The 22,361-nt window shown below is 52.3% G+C and overlaps 3 protein-coding genes across 3 annotated transcripts; all 3 read left to right on the plus strand.

Moving 5' to 3' along the window:
- Positions 1-7,163: 7,163 nt before the first annotated feature.
- Positions 7,164-11,765, plus strand: VPS10 (vacuolar protein sorting/targeting protein PEP1; the record flags this gene model as incomplete). The annotated part of the gene is made up of 4 exons (XM_049333033.1): positions 7,164-7,610; positions 7,660-7,850; positions 7,898-11,092; positions 11,144-11,765. 4 exons carry the CDS (start codon positions 7,164-7,166, stop codon positions 11,763-11,765), a joined length of 4,455 nt encoding a protein of 1,484 aa, XP_049187723.1.
- A 2,666-nt stretch (positions 11,766-14,431) lies between these two features.
- J4E83_006119 (uncharacterized protein) lies at positions 14,432-15,847 on the plus strand (the record flags this gene model as incomplete). The annotated part of the gene is made up of 1 exon (XM_049333034.1): positions 14,432-15,847. One exon carries the CDS (start codon positions 14,432-14,434, stop codon positions 15,845-15,847), a length of 1,416 nt encoding a protein of 471 aa, XP_049187724.1.
- A 2,142-nt stretch (positions 15,848-17,989) lies between these two features.
- On the plus strand, positions 17,990-19,850 carry J4E83_006120 (uncharacterized protein; the record flags this gene model as incomplete). The annotated part of the gene is made up of 4 exons (XM_049333035.1): positions 17,990-18,567; positions 18,623-18,879; positions 18,964-19,363; positions 19,418-19,850. The coding sequence occupies 4 exons, from the start codon at positions 17,990-17,992 to the stop codon at positions 19,848-19,850; spliced, it is 1,668 nt and encodes a 555-aa protein (XP_049187725.1).
- Between the last annotated feature and the right edge of the window lie 2,511 nt (positions 19,851-22,361).

Here is a 22,361-nt window from a genome sequence, read left to right on the forward strand (position 1 = left end):
TGCTGGCAGGGCGCTGTATCCGCTTGCTTCTGTGACTACACGCGCCGATCGTCGCTGGGACACCACATGATCGCGGGTATACGCAGAGCTTTAGCACTAAGACACATGAATGTTCGCGTCGTGCTCATTCATCATACATAGTGGCATTAGGATAGCGCGTTGGCATTGATTAACCTCTTCCCAAACCTAAAGGGCTCTAATAAACGCTGCAGTAGAGAGCAGACCAAAGTGTGCTAGAACAACAATGGTATTGTCTTATCTACAAGGCCCGTGTAAATTTCTAGCGCGCTCAGCATTCAAGACCATAAGATTTCTTGACCTTCACCGAGACGACAAGCCACAGCAGAGATTTTTGATCCTTATCCAATTGCATACGCACCGAAGCAATGGATCAGGCCCCGCTCTTCATATCCTTTATGAGTCTCTCGAGAACTGTGTCGGTAAATGCCCAAACAGTTGAGCTGTATTGCGCTCCCCAAGCGTATCCAGTATACCACATATTTCTATATCCCTGCAGGGCATATAAGTCTTGAACAAAACCCGCTCGAAACCGCTCAGCAGACCGCGGCCACCAAGGGCGGCTATGATCCGAAAGCGCTTCAAATTCCGCTTCGCAATCCGCGGGGATAGTTCCAGCATCCTGTATTCCTTTGACGCTTTCCAAGACTATGTTTGTGAAGGCGTCCGGAGATATCGTATAGTTGGCGCCGAAGACGACTCGGAAGAGACCTTGGCCTGAAGGCCCTGTCGAGTCTAGACGCAGACTGTATGGCCAGTCTTTGATCGCAAGCTGGTCAGCCGGTACCGCTGCCGAAGGCAAATACGTGATGGAGTAGTTTTCTGGTAAGCAAGGCGCCTTCAGAATCCCTACGAAGTTGGCCTCTTCGATCCAGTTTGAGAAGGCAGCCGTTTCCTTGTTGTTGAGATGAAAAGAAGCCAGATTTTCCAGGCTCGGGCCTGCGGTATACAGAATACGACGTGCCTTGATGATGTAGCTGGTATCGCCCTGCTTTATTAATAGCCTCACCCCGTTCTTGGTTCGCTTCACATCCTGAACGTTGCTCGATAATAGTACGTCCGGCCTAAGGAGCTCGAGCGCGCGTTCGTAGAGGACAACGTTATTGCCAACAGGTCTGAAAAGTGTGCCGCTCAATAGACCTAAGAATAGTAAGCTAAGACCCCCAGCCAAAGAGAGTCTCAATTTGTGAACAAGCCTGCAATATCGACTAACCTTCCGTAAGTGAGGCCCCAAAAGCCTGTAAGACGGTGAGCGTCAAAAGATTGCGAATGCCTCCATAGCCCACACCAGATATTACGACTATCCGTGGAACGGCGGCTTCCAACTGATGGAGCTTAGCAAAATCACCGAATGGTGTAAGAAGATCTTCAGGGATATCTGCTGGAGATGGAAATTGCCAGAGGCCGGGTTCCAATATATCTCTGTATTTCGACGTGATCGCAAGCCATCGCTGCAATGCTTCGTTGGTTGCATTTGCACTCGGGGCGCTGTAGTCCTCCAGTTCCTCACCCGTCTCGACGTCGATATTGAGTGCCGTCAACCTCTGATTAGTGGGTATCACCGTATCAATCCCAAAGCGTGTAAAGAAATCGATAGCCGGTCCGTAAGGTATGTAGCTTTGGACTCCGTAATCAATCGAAATGTTTGTTTCGGGAACATGGTAGGTGCTAGTGTGACCACCCAGATTTGGTCTGGGCTCGATGAGCACTATGCTCGTGTTTAGGTCTTCGCGAAGTCGAACGGCGGCGTACGTCCCCGATGCGCCTCCGCCGATGATTGCAACATCTCTGATCAGCTCGATATGATTTGGGGTAATTTTGCCCTCGGCAGTTGCCAACGTGACGTACGAATACAGGGAGCGCACCAATATATTGATCAATCGAGTCATGGCGAGGATGGGGTGATAGGTAGCAGACTCAAGGAAGGCTCAAGGTAGGCCTTAAGTATGACCTGACGCACTGTATGCAGCAGACGTCTTACCGGCTTCATCAATATTGCTAGTTGAGTGCACAAGGAAAGCCGCCGGAACAGCCGGGGTCGAGTACGGAGTGGCTGTAGACGAAGCTCATAGGACATCCAGCACAAGGTGGGAGCTTCCAGTCATCGGTGGCGCCTGCGAGATGTATGGCCATGCACCTGGGCAGCTGAAAGGCCTTTCCGAGGAAGCGTGGTTTAAGTGTCGTTGGAAGATAGACGCATTAACGCATCCTCGCAGTGAAAATTTCAGGCGCGGCGATCGACCTGTTTCTCAGAGCTTGCTTCACACCTCGGCCAGGCGCAAGGCCGCCGTGAGTGAGAAGAGTTGGGATGCGGAAGCAGCAGTGGAGACACCCCCGGGCCCCGGAAGGCTTTCTTGGCACGCTAAAGCCACTCAAGTTACCTAGGTAGGTAGCGCTGACGCCGACGCGCTGCTGCCCCAGTAACACGCCAACTTCAATCTTGGCACGCGTTGCGACAAGTCAACTTCCTTCATTTACGAGGCATGCCTGCATCTAACATGCATGAGTAATACATTCACGTGACCGATCCAACAGCTCAGTGCGCCTTGCGAGGAGCTATTCACAGCCAACGCTTTCGATCCCGCGTGTCGTGCCACGGAAGCTGTCCTCAGATCAGTGGAAACCACCATCCACAGCACAATCTCGCGACAAAATGGGAAACCTACCGACTTAGCACATACCTTGCGTAACGGCTCATTAAGGCCGTTCGATTCGGCTCACCTTTTTCTCTTACGAAGGGGATCGAGTGACCGACATTTCCGAGTACACGTGCGGGTGACTACATCGGGTCACAGTTGTTGTAATACCATCGCGACCTTTTTGGCTGATATCACAGATATTTCCGAAGGCTCCCGAGTGCGATGTTCCCATTGCTGATAATTGTCAACCTGGCGATGTTACTACGCATGCATTGACCTCTTCTTCCTGCAACAGATTTGCGTTCATTTGTTGACTATTCGGTCTTGTTTGCGACGATACGATGGGACTTGCGATCGCAAAGAAAAGGTATCACTGTCACTTTATTGTCGGGCACGGCCCTTGCTGGAGAGCAGCAGTGTGACTACATGGCGGGCCTGGTCAAGTTTACCGTCTTCGTCAACTGTTCCGGTGAGCAGCAATAGGGACCTGCTCGAGCTATAAAAGCTTCCTGGTATTGCGGTAAGAACCGTTGACTGCATAGGACAAAGACTCGTTATCCAGGCTTCTCACATCTTCGGGCACTTTGCGACAGTACTGATAATGTCTTCTTTTAAGATCATAGCTGGTTTGCTGGTCTTGACGATGTCGCCCTCCGCCATTTCGGTCTTCGTATCTCCAATTGCTGTCACGTCTACTCTTTCCGAGACCATTACAGTGTCTAACTCTATATCCTGGTCAAATGCCTCTACCGCGAGCTCATTCACGGACCCTACACACGCGATGGAGAATCCCTCCATCGCTAACACAACCCTGACTTCAACAAAGAGCCACAAAACAATCACCGAGACGTTCCCCTTGGAACAGGCCACCTCGACTACTCCATCAGGGTCGCCACAATGGACAAATGCTACTGCATCTGGCTACGTCAACACTAGCACCATCATTGAACATGCAAGCAGGAGCTCTGTGTCTTCAGTATATTCCAGGACCGAAACATTAAGCCTCGTATCTTCGCCACCGGCTGTTACAGATACCAGCACGTTGAATCCCAATCTGTCCAACACGCCTAGCTTGGAAACGCTCTTGACGACTAGAACCACACAACAAGAAACATTCGGTTCATCGTCTACCGAATCAGTGGTGCCCTCAGGAAGTCTGAACTCTACTACACTTGATGAGCACTCCTCTTCGGCTTCGTGGACGTCGCATGCTGGCGAGTCCGCGATATCCACGACACCCGCCACGCCCCGAATTACCATGACATCGATGCAAAACCCAATCGCACCTATCGTCTCATACACTATCGGTGGTCAGGTCTTCTCTACGATCATTACAGCTCCATTCGCAGCACCAACGCTAGTGATGATTACGACTGTGACCCTGGGGCAGACTGCAGTTCTGCAGTTGCTCTCCGGGGGCGCAATAGTCACACCTATCCCGATACACATTTCAAATGCACCTACTATGCCGACGTTGAACCCCACTGGCTTCGAGATATCCTCTGCATTAACGATGGTGTCACTGCGGTGGATGGGTGTGGCGCTAGCCGTGCAAGACTGGAGCCAGAGTAGTACGGATCCAGCAAAGCAAACAGTGGTTGCAGAGGGTGTTAGCATGTTCATGGAAGAGATGGGTTCGCTCATGGGTCGAACATCCCCAAACGAGGAGGATGACCACGACAGTCATGACAAGAAAGATGGCTCATGCACACGGTCTAGCAGTGGGCTTCCGTTCATTGGGGATATCTTCAAAACGATTTCGTGCGTTGTTGGCATGGCGTCAGACATTAGTCACACGTTTGGTATGTTGATCAAGGGGGCAATGGACGTTCATACAGCAATTTCGACATCCGCTGCCCAGATGGCGGCCATTGTTGATGTGATCAAGTTTATGGCGAATCCATCCTTGAACACACCACCAGTCACACCACCACTTTCGCTTCCTTCTACAAGCAATGGGCCACATGCTACTGAGTCTGCACACGCATCCACCTCAATGCCGCTATCAAACTCTGAAATCTCGACTGATACTTCTCGTTCCAGCACTTCGGTATCATCTAGTGTCTCCAGCTCCATGGCTTGTGCTGTGTCAACTTCAGTTATCGGCGCTTTTCCAGGGGAATCGTATGCTAGGAAGCCCTTCTGTCCTCAATTTCAGCCATGCGGTGTTTCCTGTAAAGCATGCCTCCAGGATATCTATGTAGAGAGTAAGGAAGGATCTGGCGGAGGTATAGCCGATGTCGCATACAACATGTCGGGTACCCTCGACTCAGCGATTTCGGCACAGCTCGATGGTCCGGAGAGTACTACGAAAGAAGGCATTAACGCTTTTATGCGTTCCAGATTTGCTGATGCAAAGCATGCATTGGAAACAAATAACGAAGAGCGAGTCTTCGTTCCCCATGGCCACATGGGCACGGAGATTGGGAAAGGCGTTCCGTCTGCGCTATTTCGCAAATACGACCACGCAAAAATGGTGCTGGGCTTGGTAAATCTGTACGGATGCACGTCTGTGTTGGTCGTGTCAAAAACTGCAATATGGTGGTCCCATTTTTGGGAGCTTCCTGGCTTTCTAGCCTTGTATGATGAGGACTCCCCGAGCGATGGATGGTACAACACCTGGGATGAACCATTAGAGGATGAGGAAGAAGGCAACCCGAGTATCTTTCGAACCTACGTGCTCGACGTTTTGGAGTCAACGAAGAGCTGCTCTATGGACGAGGAGCCCAAGAGCTTTTTAAGTCTGGCATGCCACGTCGACAAAGCCTTCGCGAAAGGCGAAGAGCCGCGAGTCATCGTTATCACCCCTAGGTCTTTACACGGTTCGGAGCTAGCGTACCCGAATCATATCAACGCCATCCGAAGCGTCCTGAGAGACAGCGTTTTCAAAGACGTTAGTGAATATGATGATAACCATGTGGTAATTGTGGCTTATGATCGCGGAATGGGTGAGGATCCAAACGCGAACCCACCCCATGAAGGAGGCGATCCAGAAAAGTATTCGTGGCTGGATGGCAAATTCATGCTACAGTTCGATCCACAGCATGAGCCAGACAGGGCTGCATTGGAGTTATGGGCCGAACAGAGTTCGCAGCCCGTTTTCTCTACTCAATGGTCATTCTCACAGACTGTGAGCATCACAACTACACCGAGCAACGTTTATACAACAGACTCGTCTTCTTTCACAACGATCGCGACTCCACTAGCTTCAGGTGTACCGAGACCCGGTATCAGTGGGATCCCAGGGTGCGCCTACGTGATTGCACAGAATGGACAACGCTGTGTCGAGGATTATTGCAACTGCGGAGGTACCGTGGCCCCCTTGTTGACCATGACCGTAGGCAGTACCCTGGAACTCAACTGCGAATACTCAACTCAGCCAAGCTGGAACCGCTGTCCAGGCGACCCAACGGCGTCGCCAAAGTCTACGTCTGCATCGCCGCTACCATCGCTTACCACACCGTCTCCAACGCCTAGTCCACTTTATGAACAGGGTATTTGCAGGCTGCATATCAAGGAGTGGACTAGAGGGGATGGGTCTGCTGAGTTGAGTCTGGTTGTGTTCGACAACAGCAGCCATGCTCCACTTTCTTACAGTCATTACGAAGCTGTGCGTTTCGGTGATATTGCCGTGATCGAAGGCAGTGAAGCGATATTAGGCTATCCAATTGAGGTCCACTTGGGCAAACTGGCATTGTATGAGAATGTGAATGACTCTCTTGATCTAGTCATCACTCTTGGCGATGTCGCGACCGTGTCCTTCAAAGATCAGGATGCATCGAAGTACCCGCACTGCAATGTTGGAGGGTGGGATCGGGGCGGTATCTTTAATCTCGAAGTGCCCGTAAGTTGGTCGACGAGATCTCGTGCTTGAATTGAATGCGAAAGTGTACTGATTATGTGTAGAATCGTCAAGCAGACTGCTTCTGGGCGTGTTGAGCGGCGGAGTTGATCGATCAGGTGGGGCTCGTAGATCCACGGCGAGTGAGCGCGGAGATCAGGCTCATATAGTCGTAGTCGTAGTTGTAGTCACCGAAGCGGAGTTTATGTTTCGAAGACGATTAATGATGAAGTTTGTGGTAGTGAAGTGTTCCATGACTGAGACGTGGGTGAAGGCGCCAGTCGCGTGCTGTTTCCGGCAATAAGAGTGACAGGGATGGTGGGTGCGGCGAGAAGCCGCGGAAGCCGTCACGACGCGCGGGAGGGCTGCTTGTGTACGTATCTGTCCAGTTGGCAGCCCATCATCGCGCAACTGCGCCTCGCAACCCAGAATTTGTTGCATTCCCCTGCATTGTTTCCCAGCCATTTCTACGCTTTCACAGCAACGTTTGCGCGCCGGTTACGCCTACGCCACCACGGCGCATCGACTGTTTCAGACTGCCAAGCGTCATCGGGGCTGCCATTGCATAGCTTCGAGGCTGTGATTGTTCCCGCCGCCAGCTGTTCTTTCGCTTTGCGCATTCACCAGACCCCATCACACACGTTTACGCTCGCCTCTATGCAACCATGAAATACAACAAGGGCCTCCTGCTGCCCGCCCTGCTGGCACTAGCATCCACCGCCGCCGCGAAGAAAGAGGATCCGCTCGTTGCGGTGACGCCATTCAAGAATGACCTTGTCAACCTCATGTACTTTGACGATTCCGGCGTCGCCTTACTCCAGGAACTCGAGACGGGGAGCATCTGGCGGTCGCAAGATGCTGGCAAGGGCTGGGGCAAGATTGACGAGTTGCGCGGACTGGGCATAATCAAGAGTCCGTATGACAACAAGGTCGCGCTGGTCCTGGGCGAGAAGAAGCATTGGATCACGTACGACCGGGGGGACAACTGGGACAGCTTTGAGACGGAGCTTCCGCCGTCGCCGCAAGTACCCGTCAACTGGCATGCGCAGGACAACAAGAAGATCATGATCCACGAGATTGAGAACTGCTTCACTGCGCCGTGTCTTGGACGAGTATGTGTTCTATACGCTTTGTAGCAATTCAGCGACTGACCCAAACCAGACATACTACACAACCGACGGCTTCAAGTCAGAGCCCAAGGTCCTCGTCGACGACCGCCGCATGTGCCAGTGGGCCAAGGGCGCCGAGCGCTTCCTCGAAGGCAAGGACAAGCACGACGACCGGATACTGTGCATCACAAGAGGCAAATACTCGGACAGATCAAAGGACTTCAGGCTCCTGATATCCGACGAGTGAGTGGCGACCTGCTAGAACCGCAGGCAACAGCTAACAGGCGCAGCTACTTCAAGAACGAGGAGGAGCCCGTCATGTCCTCCGGCCGGACCGTCCAGGGCATGGCTAACATGGCTGCTGTCAAGGGCTACATCGTCGCCGCCGCCAAAGCCGAGCACTCGAGCGAGCTCGCCCTCTACGTAACCCAGGACACCGAGACATGGCACCATGCCCAGTTTGGCGACCACAAGATTGAGGAAAACGCATACACCATCCTCGAATCAACCAACTACAGCATACAGGTCGATGTCACGACTTCCAAGTTCGTCGACATGGGCAATCTCTACACAAGCAATTCAAACGGAACCCACTTCACCAAAAATGTCGAACACACGAACCGCAACGAGGGTGGCTACGTCGATTTCGAGAAGATCGCCAACATACAGGGTGTCGTTCTGGTCAATACTGTGGATAACTGGAAGGAGGTAGAAAGGTCAGGCCGGGGCAAGAAGCTCAAGTCGCGCATCAGTTTCGATGACGGCAGGTCGTTCGAGAAGCTCACAGTCAAGGGCAAGGACACGGAGTTGCATCTGCACTCTGTAACCAACCTGCACAACAGCGGGAGAGTCTTTTCGAGCCCAGCACCTGGTATTGTCATGGGTGTTGGAAACACTGGAGAGTACCTGGGCAAGTACACCGACGGCGATCTTTACGTCTCCGACGATGCGGGTCTCACTTGGGAGCTGGCACTTGAGGAGGCGCACAAGTACGAGTTCGGCGACCAGGGCTCCGTTCTAGTAGCCGTATTTGACGAGGGCGACACCGACGAGATCAGGTACTCATTCAAGCACGGACGAAAGGATACCTGGCAGAAGATCAAGCTTGACTACAAGATCCGCGCACGCGAACTCACGACCCTACCTGACTCGACGAGCTTGAAGTTCATGCTGTACGCATCCAAGAAGAAGAAGGAAGGTGGCGGCCGAGAACATGTCATTATCCACCTTGACTTTACTGATATGATGAAGAAGTGCGGCGACAGCGACTTTGATGACGAATGGTCTGTGCGCAAAGATGCGGACGGTGACCCGAGCTGTGTCATGGGCCACAAGCAGTTGTTCCGCAGGCGCAAGTGGGACGCCGAGTGCTTTGTTGGTGAGGTCTTCAAAGACCCTACACCAAGCTTCAAGCCATGCGATTGTGACATGTACAGGGACTACGAATGCGATTTCGGTTTCACACCCACTGGAGAAGGCAAGGACAAGAAGTGCGAGCCTGACAACACATTCCGCCTACCGAGTGGCGCTTGTGAGGGTGACGCGAAGACATACAAGGGTAAGTCGGGATGGAGGAAGATACCCGGCGACCAATGCAAGGGCGAAACGGACAGAGACAAGGAAGTTGAGCGCGAATGCGACGACGCAGAGAAGCCACCACCGAAGAGTGATAAGATTACCAGCGAGATCACCAGGTTCAAGGGAGGCGAATTCTTGGAGCAATACTACCTCGAGGGTAACACCCAGAGTGACCCTGAGGGTAATGACCGGGACAAGGACGAAACAGTCGTTATGTTGACCGACGAGCGAACGGCTTACATCACTCACGACCATGGAAAGAAGTGGAAGAAGGCCGTCGATGATGAGGTCGTTCGGATCTATCCTCATCAGTACGACAACAACAGGGTCTACTTCCTAACCGCCGGCAAGAAGTTTTACTACTCTACAGATCGTGGACGTCATGACAGCATCCGCTCTCACCAGGCACCCGTTATGCCCAACAAGGAAAGGCTGCAGATCATGCAGTTCCATCCCAAACAGCAGGATTGGATCATCTGGATGGGCGGAAAGAACTGCGACAAGCTTGGTGACAAAGACTGTCATACTGTAGCCTACGTCTCACAGAAGAATGGCGAAGAGGAAAGCTGGGACCCGCTTGTACCTTATGTCAAGAAGTGCGCCTTCGTATGGCGCGAGGCCGGTCGAAGCGTCAAGGAGGAGCAGGTATTCTGCGAGCAACACACAAACGAGGAGATGAGCGCTCCACTTGAACTCATTTCCAGCGAAGACTGGTTCAAGAAGAAGGATGTCAAGTTCAAGTCTGTTGTAGAATTCGCGACCATGTCCGAGTTCATCGTTGTCGCAACAAAAGCCGATGATGGCACCCTCCACCTGGATGCCAGTCTCGACGCCAACACTTTCGCCGATGCCAAGTTCCCTCCCAAATTCTTCGACGTCCACCAGACTGCCTACACAGTTCTCGACAGCTCCACTCATGCAGTCTTCCTCCACGTGACAGTCAACCCAGCACAGGACCAGGAGTACGGCTCTATCATCAAGAGCAACAGCAACGGCACGTCTTACGTGATGAGCCTGAGCGCCGTCAACCGGAACACAGAAGGCTATGTCGATTTTGAGAAGATGCAAGGTCTCGAGGGAGTTGCTGTCGCCAACGTCATTGTCAACGTCGATGAGGTCAACAAGGGATCCAAGAAGAAGAAGCAAAGCCGTATCACACACAACGACGGCGCGGACTGGGAAGCTCTGCAAGCACCCGAGAAGGACTCGGAAGGCAAGGCATATGACTGCGACGTTTCGGATAAGAACAAGTGCGGTCTACACATCCATGGATACACCGAACGCGCCGATGCTCGGGAGATGTACTCTTCCCCGACAGCAGTTGGATTGATGCTTGCCGTCGGTAACGTGGGCTCAGAGCTGACCACCTTTGGCGAAGCCAATACGTTCATGACGACCGACGCAGGCATTACCTGGACAGAAATCAAGAAGGGCACCTACGCCTGGGAGTTTGGCGACCAAGGTTCCGTCATCGTCATTGTCCGCCGTGGAGAAGACACCGATCACGTCTACTACTCGCTTGACAGCGGTGCGAAGTGGAACTTATACCAGTTCTCTGATCACAAGATGCGCGTCGAAGCCATTACCACTGTGCCCAGCGACACTTCTCTGAATTTCCTCCTTTGGGGCAAGGATAGCAAGGAACTTGTTGCTGTAAACCTTGACTTCTCCGGTCTACCAGAATTCAGCAAGCCTTGCGAGCTCGACGAAGAGCATCCCACAAGCGGTGATTATGACCTCTGGACCCCACAGCATCCTCTACAGCAAGAGGAGCCACAATGTCTTTTCGGCCACGTAGCGCAATACCACCGCAAAAAGAGGGACGCCAAATGCAAGAACGGCCAGCGTATCGACAAGATGCACAAGATTGCCCGAAACTGCTCCTGCACCAGACGGGACTTTGAATGGTAACACCCACTTCTCACTTTTAACAGGCGACATAAGTTAACATTCAACAGTGCATACAACTACGAACGCGATGCGAGCGGCGACTGCAAGCCTGTTGCCGGTCTTGAACTCCCTGAAGCCTCAGCCGTATGCAAAGACAAGAACGTGAAAGAGTACTACACGGACGTCCGATTCCGCAAGATCCCCCTCTCTACCTGCGAAGGCGGCCGAGAGCTCGACAAGACGGGTGACGTGCAGCCCTGCCCTGGCTTCGAAGAGGACTTCCAGAAGAAGCACGGCATCGGTGGCTTCTCGCTTTTCTTGGCTATCGTCCTTCCTTTTGCTGCCGCAGGTGGTATCGGATATTATGTGTGGAAGCACTGGGACGGTAAGTTCGGTCGCATTCGCCTCGGCGATGGCAACGGAGGTGGAGCGTTCGACTCGGACCAACCATGGGTCAAGTATCCCATCGTCGCTGTATCAGGCCTTGTGGCTGTCGTGAGTGCGCTACCCCTGCTTGTGGGCAGTGTGTGGCGATGGGCGGCTGGCAGAATGGGTGGCGGAGGTGGCTATGGAGGATACGGCCGGACGTATACTTCTAGAAGCAGTTTTGCGCGTGGCAGGGGTGACTACGCGGTTGTCGATCCCGACGAAGGAGAGCTGCTGGGCGATGAGAGTGACGAGGAGGTATAGAGGTCCTGTTATTAGATGATTAAGATGGACATGGGAGACTTGGTATTGGTCATGGTCATGGTTATGCTAGTTGGTTGAAACGATGGGTTTGGGGAGGTGCAGGGTACGATAGGATCGAGTTTGTACATTCTTTGTATCAATCGAGCTGTTTGATGGCTATGTAAATGTAACGCGATATTCTCTTTCTGAATGGACTACGCATGTTGCAGTGCCGACTGAAGACTGTGCATAGCCTCCTGCACAGGCAGAACTGCATACCCTGCTTTGGCGGGTTCACGGGTGGCTAAAGCTTATCGCTTTCGCGTCTGTCAAGATGCTGTGCGTCATGAAGGGAGTTTAGTGTGCATCGCGTAGAATTCTCTACCCCAGCCGTTGGGCAGATAGAGTAACGGTGCGGTCTTCCGTGGTGCATCGACAATCTAAAGTCCGACATAGAGCGACCCCAACCACGACCATGCTGCTCCACAGTAAAGATCGGAAAATTTGACATTCCCTACCAGTGTTCGCCATAACTCCACATGGTTTCTGCATCGTTGGCTGAGGTAGATTGGATCCTGTAGATCTCCATCTAGTGGCGCGATGGAAACTTCCCCATCCATCTCCAAGCGAGGGATTGGTAGTGTGGTTTCAAGCGCCGCGCCTAATCCCGACTTGTGTGGCCATGATTCGAAGACCAAGCCACGATGCGGCGCACATAGATTGAGGGTCTCAGTGGTCGTCGTCCTGCGACCAGGGCATCCAAACCAATCTGCTGGGCCTTGCTGGACGTGAAGCGCAATTGTTGTCGGTGGGCCAAAAGTAGGCCGCGGATCAAACATTGTCATCTTGTTTGTTTCTGACAGCTTTATGCCTCTTTCTTTGACAGGTGAGACTGCTCTTTACAGGTCATGGTTGTTTATGCCGCAGTTCTTGTTGTTCAGGCTGAAGTGGTCTTGTAATTGGTGGTGCGCGGGTGGTGTTTCTTATGCGTGCTATATCTGACATCTCGAAACAGACCCTCGGGTGGTACGAGTCGAGGACGAAACGTTGGGGAACTGGACGCTGTGTTCAAGGCACTACGGCAAGGGCGCACGTCGTGAAGACGCTTCTGCCAGTACTCGGGGGGTGTGGCTACTGCATGGAACGTAGTTATGCACACAGACGCGGTACAATGTGCAGCGTGAAGATTCGTCTGTCCCCAGTCACCGGGTGTGTAACGCCATCAGTTCGTACGAGTCCCCTTAATAAACATTGAAACGCCCCATTCGGATATGTGGCTCTGGGTGTTTAGTTTCCGGATGGTGGACGGCTTGACACATTGCGGAGAGAGACCATTGTGTCGCGTCAAACTATGCACTCTCGACGGTGGCGACTGGATGCAGAGAGAGGAAAAGCCGTTGCGGTGCCGAGTGGCTCAGGCATTGACGCGTTCATAGGACGCCACGGCTCTGCTGGCGGTCGTGCATGATCTTTGGACACGCAGACGGGCCCCTTGGCCGTGCGGACTGTTGTCTGGATTTTCTTGCGTTGAGTGCAGGTTCATGCATCATGTGGGGATTGGCCCTGGGCGCTTGCCTGGTTTGGGCTGTGACGCAGGCCCACGCTGTTTCAGAAGCGGACAGCCAATCAAGCTCGAGTCGGCTAAGGCTGCTCCTTCCCTCTGTGTCAGTCAAACTACCAACGCGGCAGGGGCGAGTGTTTGCATTCAATTTCCGCATCTCCCATTTCAGCAATCTCGGGAACCGGGGAACGGTATTGTGCGACTCACAACGGATTGGTGCGCCCAAATATATCAATGTTGGCCGTGCAATACAATGTTGGCTATTGGCCAGTCCATCGCTCTACCATGAACAATCTCCCGAGGCGCCCCAATCGTGCGTCTAGGGTCCCTAGGGCCCGCTCTACCCCTGGTTAGCGATTTGATGCAGACCGTCGCGGCTTGGCTACCGGCGCGCAGTAGTGAATTGGGCCTGGTAGCTTGCGGGAACAAGCCCACAGCCAAGCCGTTTCACATGCGGAGGCTCCAACGATGAGCTTGGTGATTATGGCCTGGACACTTGCGAAGCGAGTACATGAGGCCGTCTCGTCCGCCTGGGCAGGTTCCCATCACTCCTTCCCAACGGTCCTGGTCCTTCTTTGCTCCAACAACCCCACATTCGCTTCCATTCATTAGGAGTGCTCTGTCTCTCTCTTCAACACTCACTTTTTTCGTCTCTCACTCACTTTGCTTCCCTTCACCACCCTCCCTTTCTTCTTCTCGCGTGCTGGCACGTCTTGGCCGATACGCCTTCCTCCTCAGACACGTCCTGCCTGATACACGACTCCGTCGCACCTGCACGTTGATGTGAGTACCCTAGCTTTTGCCAACCCAAGGCTGCCGCACATTGTGTGCCTGCCCTACCCCAATCTGCCGTATACCTCGACCCCACACAGCGCTATTATAGCCCTTTTGTGTGCTTGTCTCAAAAGGCGTAGCCCCAACACCGCTTATGTTCACGGTTATAAACCGACAAAGACGGTCGCTGGTCCACCGCTTCACTAGTCGTTTGTTCACAGCAGGCCTGTCACTGACTTGCACCTTGTAGCGTCCCTTCCACATTCATTGCCAGTGACTACCAGGCTCGCCCCACCTTCGTTTCTACTCCTCCAACAACTTTTTACCGGACCGGATCCTTACCGTAATCAACATGAAGTCTTTCTTCGCTATCGCCGCCGGTCTCCTGGCCGCCAGTGCCTCCGTCTTTGCAGCTTCTGGACCCAGCAACCCCGGCTACATCAGCAAATACTCTCTACCCGCGAACCACTCCACGGAGACGAAGGAGTACATCGTCACTTGGTGGCGTAACGACACGGACGCCAGAAAGATTGACGACTATGTGGACCTCCTGCAGCTCAGCAAGACGGACAGTGTTCAGGCTGTATCTTCAGAGGGTGTCAACCCCCAGTGGGCCGTTATCATAATGTGCGCCGAGCACGCCAAGATCTTCGCCGACATGGCAGAGATCAACGTCGTCGAAGAGAAGGCCGACGTTAAGTCCTTTGCGGAACAACAAGGCGCTCCCTGGGGTCTGCAGCGAGTCTCGAGCGCAGCCGGCGCTAAGGGATCCCCTCAGGACCAAGATTTTGTCTACTCTTTCGACGATTCAGCTCTCGGTGCCGGAGTCGATATCTATGTCATTGACACTGGTGTGCGCACTTCCCACGCTGTGTTCACCGGACGCGCTTCTGAAGGTTTCACCGCTACTGGTTCTTTCGTTGACGGTGATGGTCACGGCACTCACGTTGCTGGTACCGCCGGTGGCGCTAAGTTCGGTGTTGCTCAAGGCGCCAACATCATCGAAGTCAAGGTTCTTGGAGACGACGGCTCTGGTGCGTCTTCTGACACCATCAAGGGTATGGACTGGGTCATTGCCAACCACAACAAGCGCAAGGCACAGCCAGGCTTCGTCGGCTCCATCATGAGCATGTCCTGGGGTCTTCAGGGTACCGCCAACTCAGTCGATGAGATTATCCAAGGTGCTTCAGACGCTGGCATTCACGTTTCAGTTGCCGCTGGTAACGACGGTGTTGACGCTTGCGGCAGCACTCCTGCTCACCTTGGTGGCAAGAACTCCAACGTCGTCACTGTCGGCTCCGTCAACATCGACAACGAGATCTCTACCTTCTCCAACATCGGTCAGTGCGTAGACATCTACGCTCCCGGTGAGCAGATTCTCAGCTCATGGGCCACTGGCGACGCTGTCATCAACTTCCTCTCTGGTACCTCCATGGCTTGCCCTCACGTCACTGGTGTCATGGCCACTCTCATGACCAAAGATGTTGCTGGACTTGGTCAGAACCCTGCTGCGCTCAAGGCCAAGCTCCTCGAGACTGCCCGCCAGGGTGACGTCAAGGGTAACACTGCAGGAAGCGCAAACCTACTCCTCAGCAACGGTGTTGATGGCAACGTTGCCAGGCGTCTTACCAAGAACTATGTCGTGCCAGACCACAGCGGTCTGAACGGTAGCCCAGCTGCCCGCGCCGCCGCTGCTGTCATCGCTAAGGACATCACCCTCGACAAGCGCTTCCAGCTTCACTCCCGGGAAGCCAAGCTTCGATTCTAGAGCAAGCAAGAGAGCATCACATGAGAGCATAGCGATTGCATGATACCCCTCATCGTTGGTACTTCTTGAGAAAAGTTACCGCGGCATTTCTGTCTCATCTTTGGGCTCTTCTAGCTGCCCCATAATAATCCAATGTACCTGCTTCAGCACGGACTGGTCTGTTTTTTTGTCATCAAGTGGGGAGTGTGTCGGATCTTAATTTCGCTGTCAATACTTTTATTCATCGCATTGACCGGCTGGGGTGAAGAAGGGCATTGGGTATTGGCTGTGTACGAAGTGATCCTGCTATGAACGATCTCATGCGCAGCCGCACCGGTGGGCTTCTAGCAGTATGTACTACATAGACGAATCTAGTCATTGTACATACCAACTTTTGCAGCTTTCCCAACTTTGCATCTGACAAATCTGTGAAGAATAGCGCATGTGGCTGTGACTACCATGATCTAACATAGTACTTCGCGCTCATCGCGCGGACAACGACAAGCGCACTTTAGCATTACAAGGCGAACTCGTGTAGATGCCTGTAGACATTGACTCCACAGCCATCTGAAGCATCTATGCACCGCCACTCTGCCAAGCTGGCGGAAAGCGTTACAGGCTGCAGATAAAATACTCGCCTACCAGGCCGCCTGCCTGACATCCCCGATGCTGGACGTTGATCATACGGCAGATTCTGATAGTGTCTTGGCCAAGTCAGTGCGGTAAATGCAAGCGATGTTGGTCCATGCGGCTGTGTGCAACCTTGCGGTCAATCAGACAGTCGCTTACTTAGAGACTCGAAAGACGGGAGCGAACGTGGCCCAGACAATTCTGAAGTTTTTCTGGAAGCATATAGAGAGCGCTCTGAAACATCAGTGACCAGCAAAATCGGGTCGAGATCGAGCGACTTCTAGATCAGGCCCAGGGGGTCTCAAAGTGGACTAGCGCATCATTTGAAGGCGGGCGGTACCCACCTCTCGCAACTCCTTGTGACTCCATCCAACCTGTCTACAACATCACAGTCTAGATTTGAACACAACCATAGATGTCTCAGCTCTGAATAGAGATTGAGTCACTCCTCCGTTCCGTATTCCGTATCAACATGCCATGTCGATGGATTGACTTTCTCCCGATCTCGCGACGTCACAACGGCCCGGAATGGTTGTGGAGTCCTGCCCACTTCGACTGCGCTTCTGTCGCAACTCGACTGTTCATGCGGCAAGTAGGTCTCTCATGTAAATTATCACGCCTACCCGTAATATGGTCCTCGGAGACCTTGAACATGACACAGCTGCGCCTGGGTGTACATGCACGTTAGCGCCGACATCGCGCTTGCAGTCTTCTAGGCGCCGAAGTTCCTCAAAACACCATGCCAAGCATCCCCGGACAACGTGGAGAGCTAAGAATGGCGCACTAGTTTCGAGCTCGGGTCTCAACGCCCAGTGTGTCGAGATCCAGGCGCCAGGAACACCATTCGTCGTTTCCTCGATATCCGTTATTCGTTGCACCGCTCGCCAAGCATCGTAGATCAACTGTGCCACCTTCAGGTTGAGCGTTGAAGATGCTTTACTGCGCTTTGTAGCAGACTTCATATTATTAAAGAGATGATGTTTCCCGCTGTATAGAATTCCGATCAAGCACATCTACTCGTAATCTTCATTAGCGATTGTTAACCAGCCATGTCTTTTGAGCTAGATTCGCGCTATGTTAAGACAGGTGCATGGTAGGTGTCTCGATTGTAGCGCTTCGTGTCACCTCTCGATAGTTACTGACAGGACACTATAGGACAAATGTGGACGGCGGGCCCATTCTAGGAAGAACAATCACAACCGATACTCAGACCGGCAACCTCGTAGTTGCCTTACTAGCTATACTTTCAACACTCGGTAAGATAGTCAGTTCAACTACCGAATTCAGGTTCTGATCGTGACAGGTACCGCACACCTGTGGCATCTGATCGCTTTCGCGATCCATCAAATCCGAGCCAATGGCCAGGAAGCAGATCCACTCTTCAGACAGCAGCAAGCGTTACTGCGAACGCTCCCAACACCCAGCTCTGTAGTTGCGGAAGCACTAAAGCTATGGTGGGCTTGGAGAAGAAAAGCAGACCGACCGTTCCTTCGATCAGTGTTCTTGGTACTCATTGCAGTTGTTTTCACGACTATGACAATCGCAGCCTCAGTATTCTCCTCGCTCATAGTCGATACTGGAGCTATTGAGGTACTGGTCGACTCCCCCTTCTGTGGAAGCACGAACCTCATCGGAACGGCATGGCGGACACATGCGAACGAACTCAATATAATTGCTCCAGCGTATACACAGGATTGTTACAGTAACGGATCACTTCCTGTGACGTGTAACGTCTTCACGAAGCCCAACGTCCCACTCACAGTCGAAAATGTGCCTTGCCCATTCAACGATACCATGTGCGATACCGAGGACTCTGTTAGTGTCGATTCTGGCCTGGTCGACGTAGGCAAAGCCTTCGGTTTAAACTTGCCCCCCAAGGATCGCGTTACCTTTCGAAAGAAGATCGAATGCACTGTCTTACCGGTTGATGGATACTATGATGTCATTGACCTGAAATACATGCCCATGTGGAAACCGGACTTCCGAGAGATATTCCCAGGCGAGCAAGTTGCAGCTATCTTCTATGGACCCACGCCCCCACTTGATACTGGCGAGAGCTTCCTTGCCTACCTGGTCGCGTCCAACGTTAGTGGCAATCCAAAAGTTCCACGGTAAGCCACCGCAACAACACGCCAAGTATACTGTTTACTAACTCATCTATCAAAGAGGCGGCATATTCTATGCCGGACCAAACAACACAGTCCTTCCTACCTGGTTTCCGAAGGAAAGCTTTTACCCTTTGAGTGCTGAAGGGCCAGAAGGCGATGTGTTCTGGAAGCCTTTCTTGCCCAACTCTCTAGAGTTCGGGGAACCTGTCGACGATCCTCTTTACTCAGCACACAAAGAAGTGAAGAAGATTGACGCAGCAAACGACAAACCATTCTCGCAATATTTAGCGGATCATCCAATCAAGGGTGTGGGGTGTACGCAGCATGTGAGTCAATCATTGAGAGTCAGGTGGAAGCGAATGCTAACCATCACCCAGCTTCAATATTGCCATGCTAGAGATGGTCAAGAAGACTGGTGTACCCCGTTCGAAGGTGTTCCCTATCACACGTTCCGCGATTTCGATTTTCCCGAAGCGAACAGTGTGCAACGAGCGGTGCTGCAAGTGATCGTTAAAGCGGTCTGGTTACATGCTACCGTCAACATCATGTCGTGTAAAGTAACCACCATGATGTCTAGAGGAGATTTCGACATTCCATCTGTACCCAATGGTTTCTGGAAACAGGAAGTATTGGGATGGGAACAAGAGGTCTGGGCGGCCATGCAAATCCAGGTCTCACAGCATGCGAGTGGACCTCAATTCGGCGACCCGTTCAAAGACGACGTCTTTCTCAAACCAGAGACAGAAGGCGAAAAAGCTCTTTGTGGAGCTCAGAAGATGAGAAAGTCAGGTGGATTTGTGTAAGTTCCTCACTTGCTTCTGCAGGACCTGAGACTCCTGCTAACTCATATCAGCAACATCAACGTCTTCGGTTTATCATTCATCATAGCCTTCTCCGTCCTCGTCGCGATCATCGACATCACACTCCTCAAGTTCCTCGTCTACCTCACCCGCTTTCGCCGCGCACTCGGTCCTCGCATCGCACGCTGGACACAAGATGGAGTATGGCAGTTGCAACGCCGAGCCTACGAGGGCGAAGGTCACCGGAATTGGACTGATCTGGAGAGCGAAATCCCGCTCATGGAGAAGGGTCATAAGCTCAAGGATCTACCGATCATGTGGCGGCCTGGCAAGAGTCCGATGATGGCGCAGACGTCTTCGTTCGCTTCAACGAATTCGATAGTATCGGCGCAGCAGTCGGTAAGCGAGTTAGCGGCGGAGGATGTAGAGACCGTGCCGGTCGTCACTGAGCCGCGGAGGGGCTGGTTTAGCTTTGCGCGACGTTGATACTTGTGATTTGGGTGCAAGCGCCCGAGGTTTATCATGACTTCATGATCCAATTTAACATCTTCTAGCTAATTCCTCAAAGATACTTCTCCCCAACCTTCGGTTTAGTTACAGGTTTCGATGAAAGTGAACAATGCTTTTCCCCTTCAAACATGTTACCCTCCGTGACGCCCCACTGAACAGGTCGCAAGTGAGGATCGACGTCGTCTGGTGGTGGATGACATGCCGCACTCATGACTAGACTACAGGATGCCGCGAAGGGTATTCGAATCCTCATCTGTCTTCGCCCTATCCACGCCACAGATCCTACAAGGGCGTAAAAGCAAAGAATCAAAGTTATGAAGCTTATTGCCGAGAACCCAATTGCGGACTGAGAATCTTCTTGCATGATCTTTCCCTCCCGGTCATAAGCGTCGATACGGACAATAAAGATGCTCTGGGATAAGAGCCAATGTAAACCACCGCTCACTGCAGCTAGAGGAAGTGACCAGCGATATGGCAGCTGGAGAATGTACTTCTCGCGTTGATCCCCGACGGGACGAGTCACGCGTAGGCCTTTGCGCGAGACTGCCAGGTTATTCCACTCCGCAGCTCCAGCCATAGCGGTACATTCGCTATTAATCGCGAGATAAAAGTAGGACAGCACCAGTTGGGCGATGTTGGCAAGCCACGCGTTCAGGAGTGTGGCCTGGGCGGACGTTTCAGTTTTGCGGAACGCGGTAAGGCTTGAGGATCCCCATCTAGGACCTGTGAGTCCTATAGTCGAGAGTAGTATCACTAGACCGTAGAAGAGTGCACAGCCAATTGCATAGCTAGTACGATGTTAACCTCGCCTTTTTGACTTCACAGTTTCAGGCGGACTTACATGGCATACGAGGTATATACTCGATCTCTGTCGAGGGCAGTGGAGTATTGACTGCGTCGCTTGGCCCAAAGGTTGCCACATTTACGGACTATAATCGCAAGTAGATCTTGATCTTCTTTCATGTCTGTGACGGCCCCAACTTTGGCGATGACTTCGTGTTTGGTTGATACACACATGCCCCTGGTCGTTGAGTCGGGATACTCTAGAAACGAGGCTGCACCATCCCCGACCGTAACGATGTAGTCCAGATTTTCCATGAAAACTACCCACAACATCGTAAACAGCTTCACGACGTTACAGACGATCACAATCGCCATGAAGGTGAGACTTAGCTCGATGCGACTGGATGTTTTGACGTGATATTCTGCAAAGCCATGGGCGCAACGAGCCCATACCTGGGTGTCGTTCTCCAGAGAAGTGGTGATATTCGAATCGACCAAGATATAAGCCCATGTTCCGTTGATGATAGTCCAGTTGAGGGTATTGTCGGGTATTATTTCGAGGGGCCAGGATATGTTCGGGTTCCATTCCAATTCATGACCGCTATCTGGCCAGCCATTTCCGAGCAGTTTTGAAAATTTCGACTCATTTGCACCAAAGTAGCCATCTATCGCAAGATATAGGTCTCCATACTCATGGAAACTGTTGAACCATCCGTACGCGCTATCTATACTGCCATTGTCGAGTGTTACATTGCGATCGTCGTTGATGGCTGCTTCTGCCTGACGTAAAATCTTCTCGTACTCAGCAGAATCTTTGAGCAGCACGGAGATGTTCGCCCTGTTGTCTGCACCAATGTAAAAGACTGCGGAGTTGTAGCTGGCACTCGTAAGCCAACAATCCGGGTTGATAAAGAGCTGATAAAAACCTACAATAAGTGTATAGGTATCGAAGACAATACCATGATGACGCACAAAAGCCTTCGTCGGTTTGGGATGTAGCCGAAGTTATGAACGCTGAGGATCCCGATATCAAGCCAATGGCGTGCAGAGTGAGCTCGATCAATATCTCTTCTTGTTGGCGAACTCAGTACCTGCATGGTATAATTGGAGGCAGCTAAAAGAATTGTACTGAGCGCATTGATCACGATGTGAATAGCGCTAGACCACCAAGACATGTCTTTGGCTTTTCCAGTTGATAGCACGGTAAAGTTGTCCGCGGAGCCGTGTCGTAGTGAGCCGAATACCAGGATGCCTATGTTGCAGCAAAGAACAAGCGACGAAGCAAATGAGCCTAATAAGACACCCATACGCCAACCATGAAACCGGCTGTTCGAAGTGATGTCTTTGAATCGGCGGCTGAGCCACTGAAACGGCCAGGTCATGTCACGAATGACTGGTAGCTTCCAGAAAGCCTTGACGACCACGTTGATCTGGTGCAATCTTTGCGTTGGCTGATCGTCGTCAGCTTCTGAAGGGGATGAAGACATGACTGTTGAAAATGAAGACCTGGCGTTCTGAGTTGTGAGCAGGATCTGCGTGTCTGGACTGCTTGTTCGGTGTGATCTGTCTGCCTGTAAGCTCCGACGTCGGAAGATGATCATGGTATGAAATAGCACTTACGGATAATATGTCAGTTCAGTTCCTCCATCGAACGCCTCTGCACCAAAGGAACAGGGCAATCTTTCGGGTTCAAAGTCTTGATCA

The sequence above is a fragment of the Alternaria metachromatica genome (assembly GCF_023757995.1).
Source record: "Alternaria metachromatica strain BMP 0045 chromosome Unknown scaffold_13, whole genome shotgun sequence".
NCBI lineage: Eukaryota > Fungi > Ascomycota > Dothideomycetes > Pleosporales > Pleosporaceae > Alternaria > Alternaria metachromatica.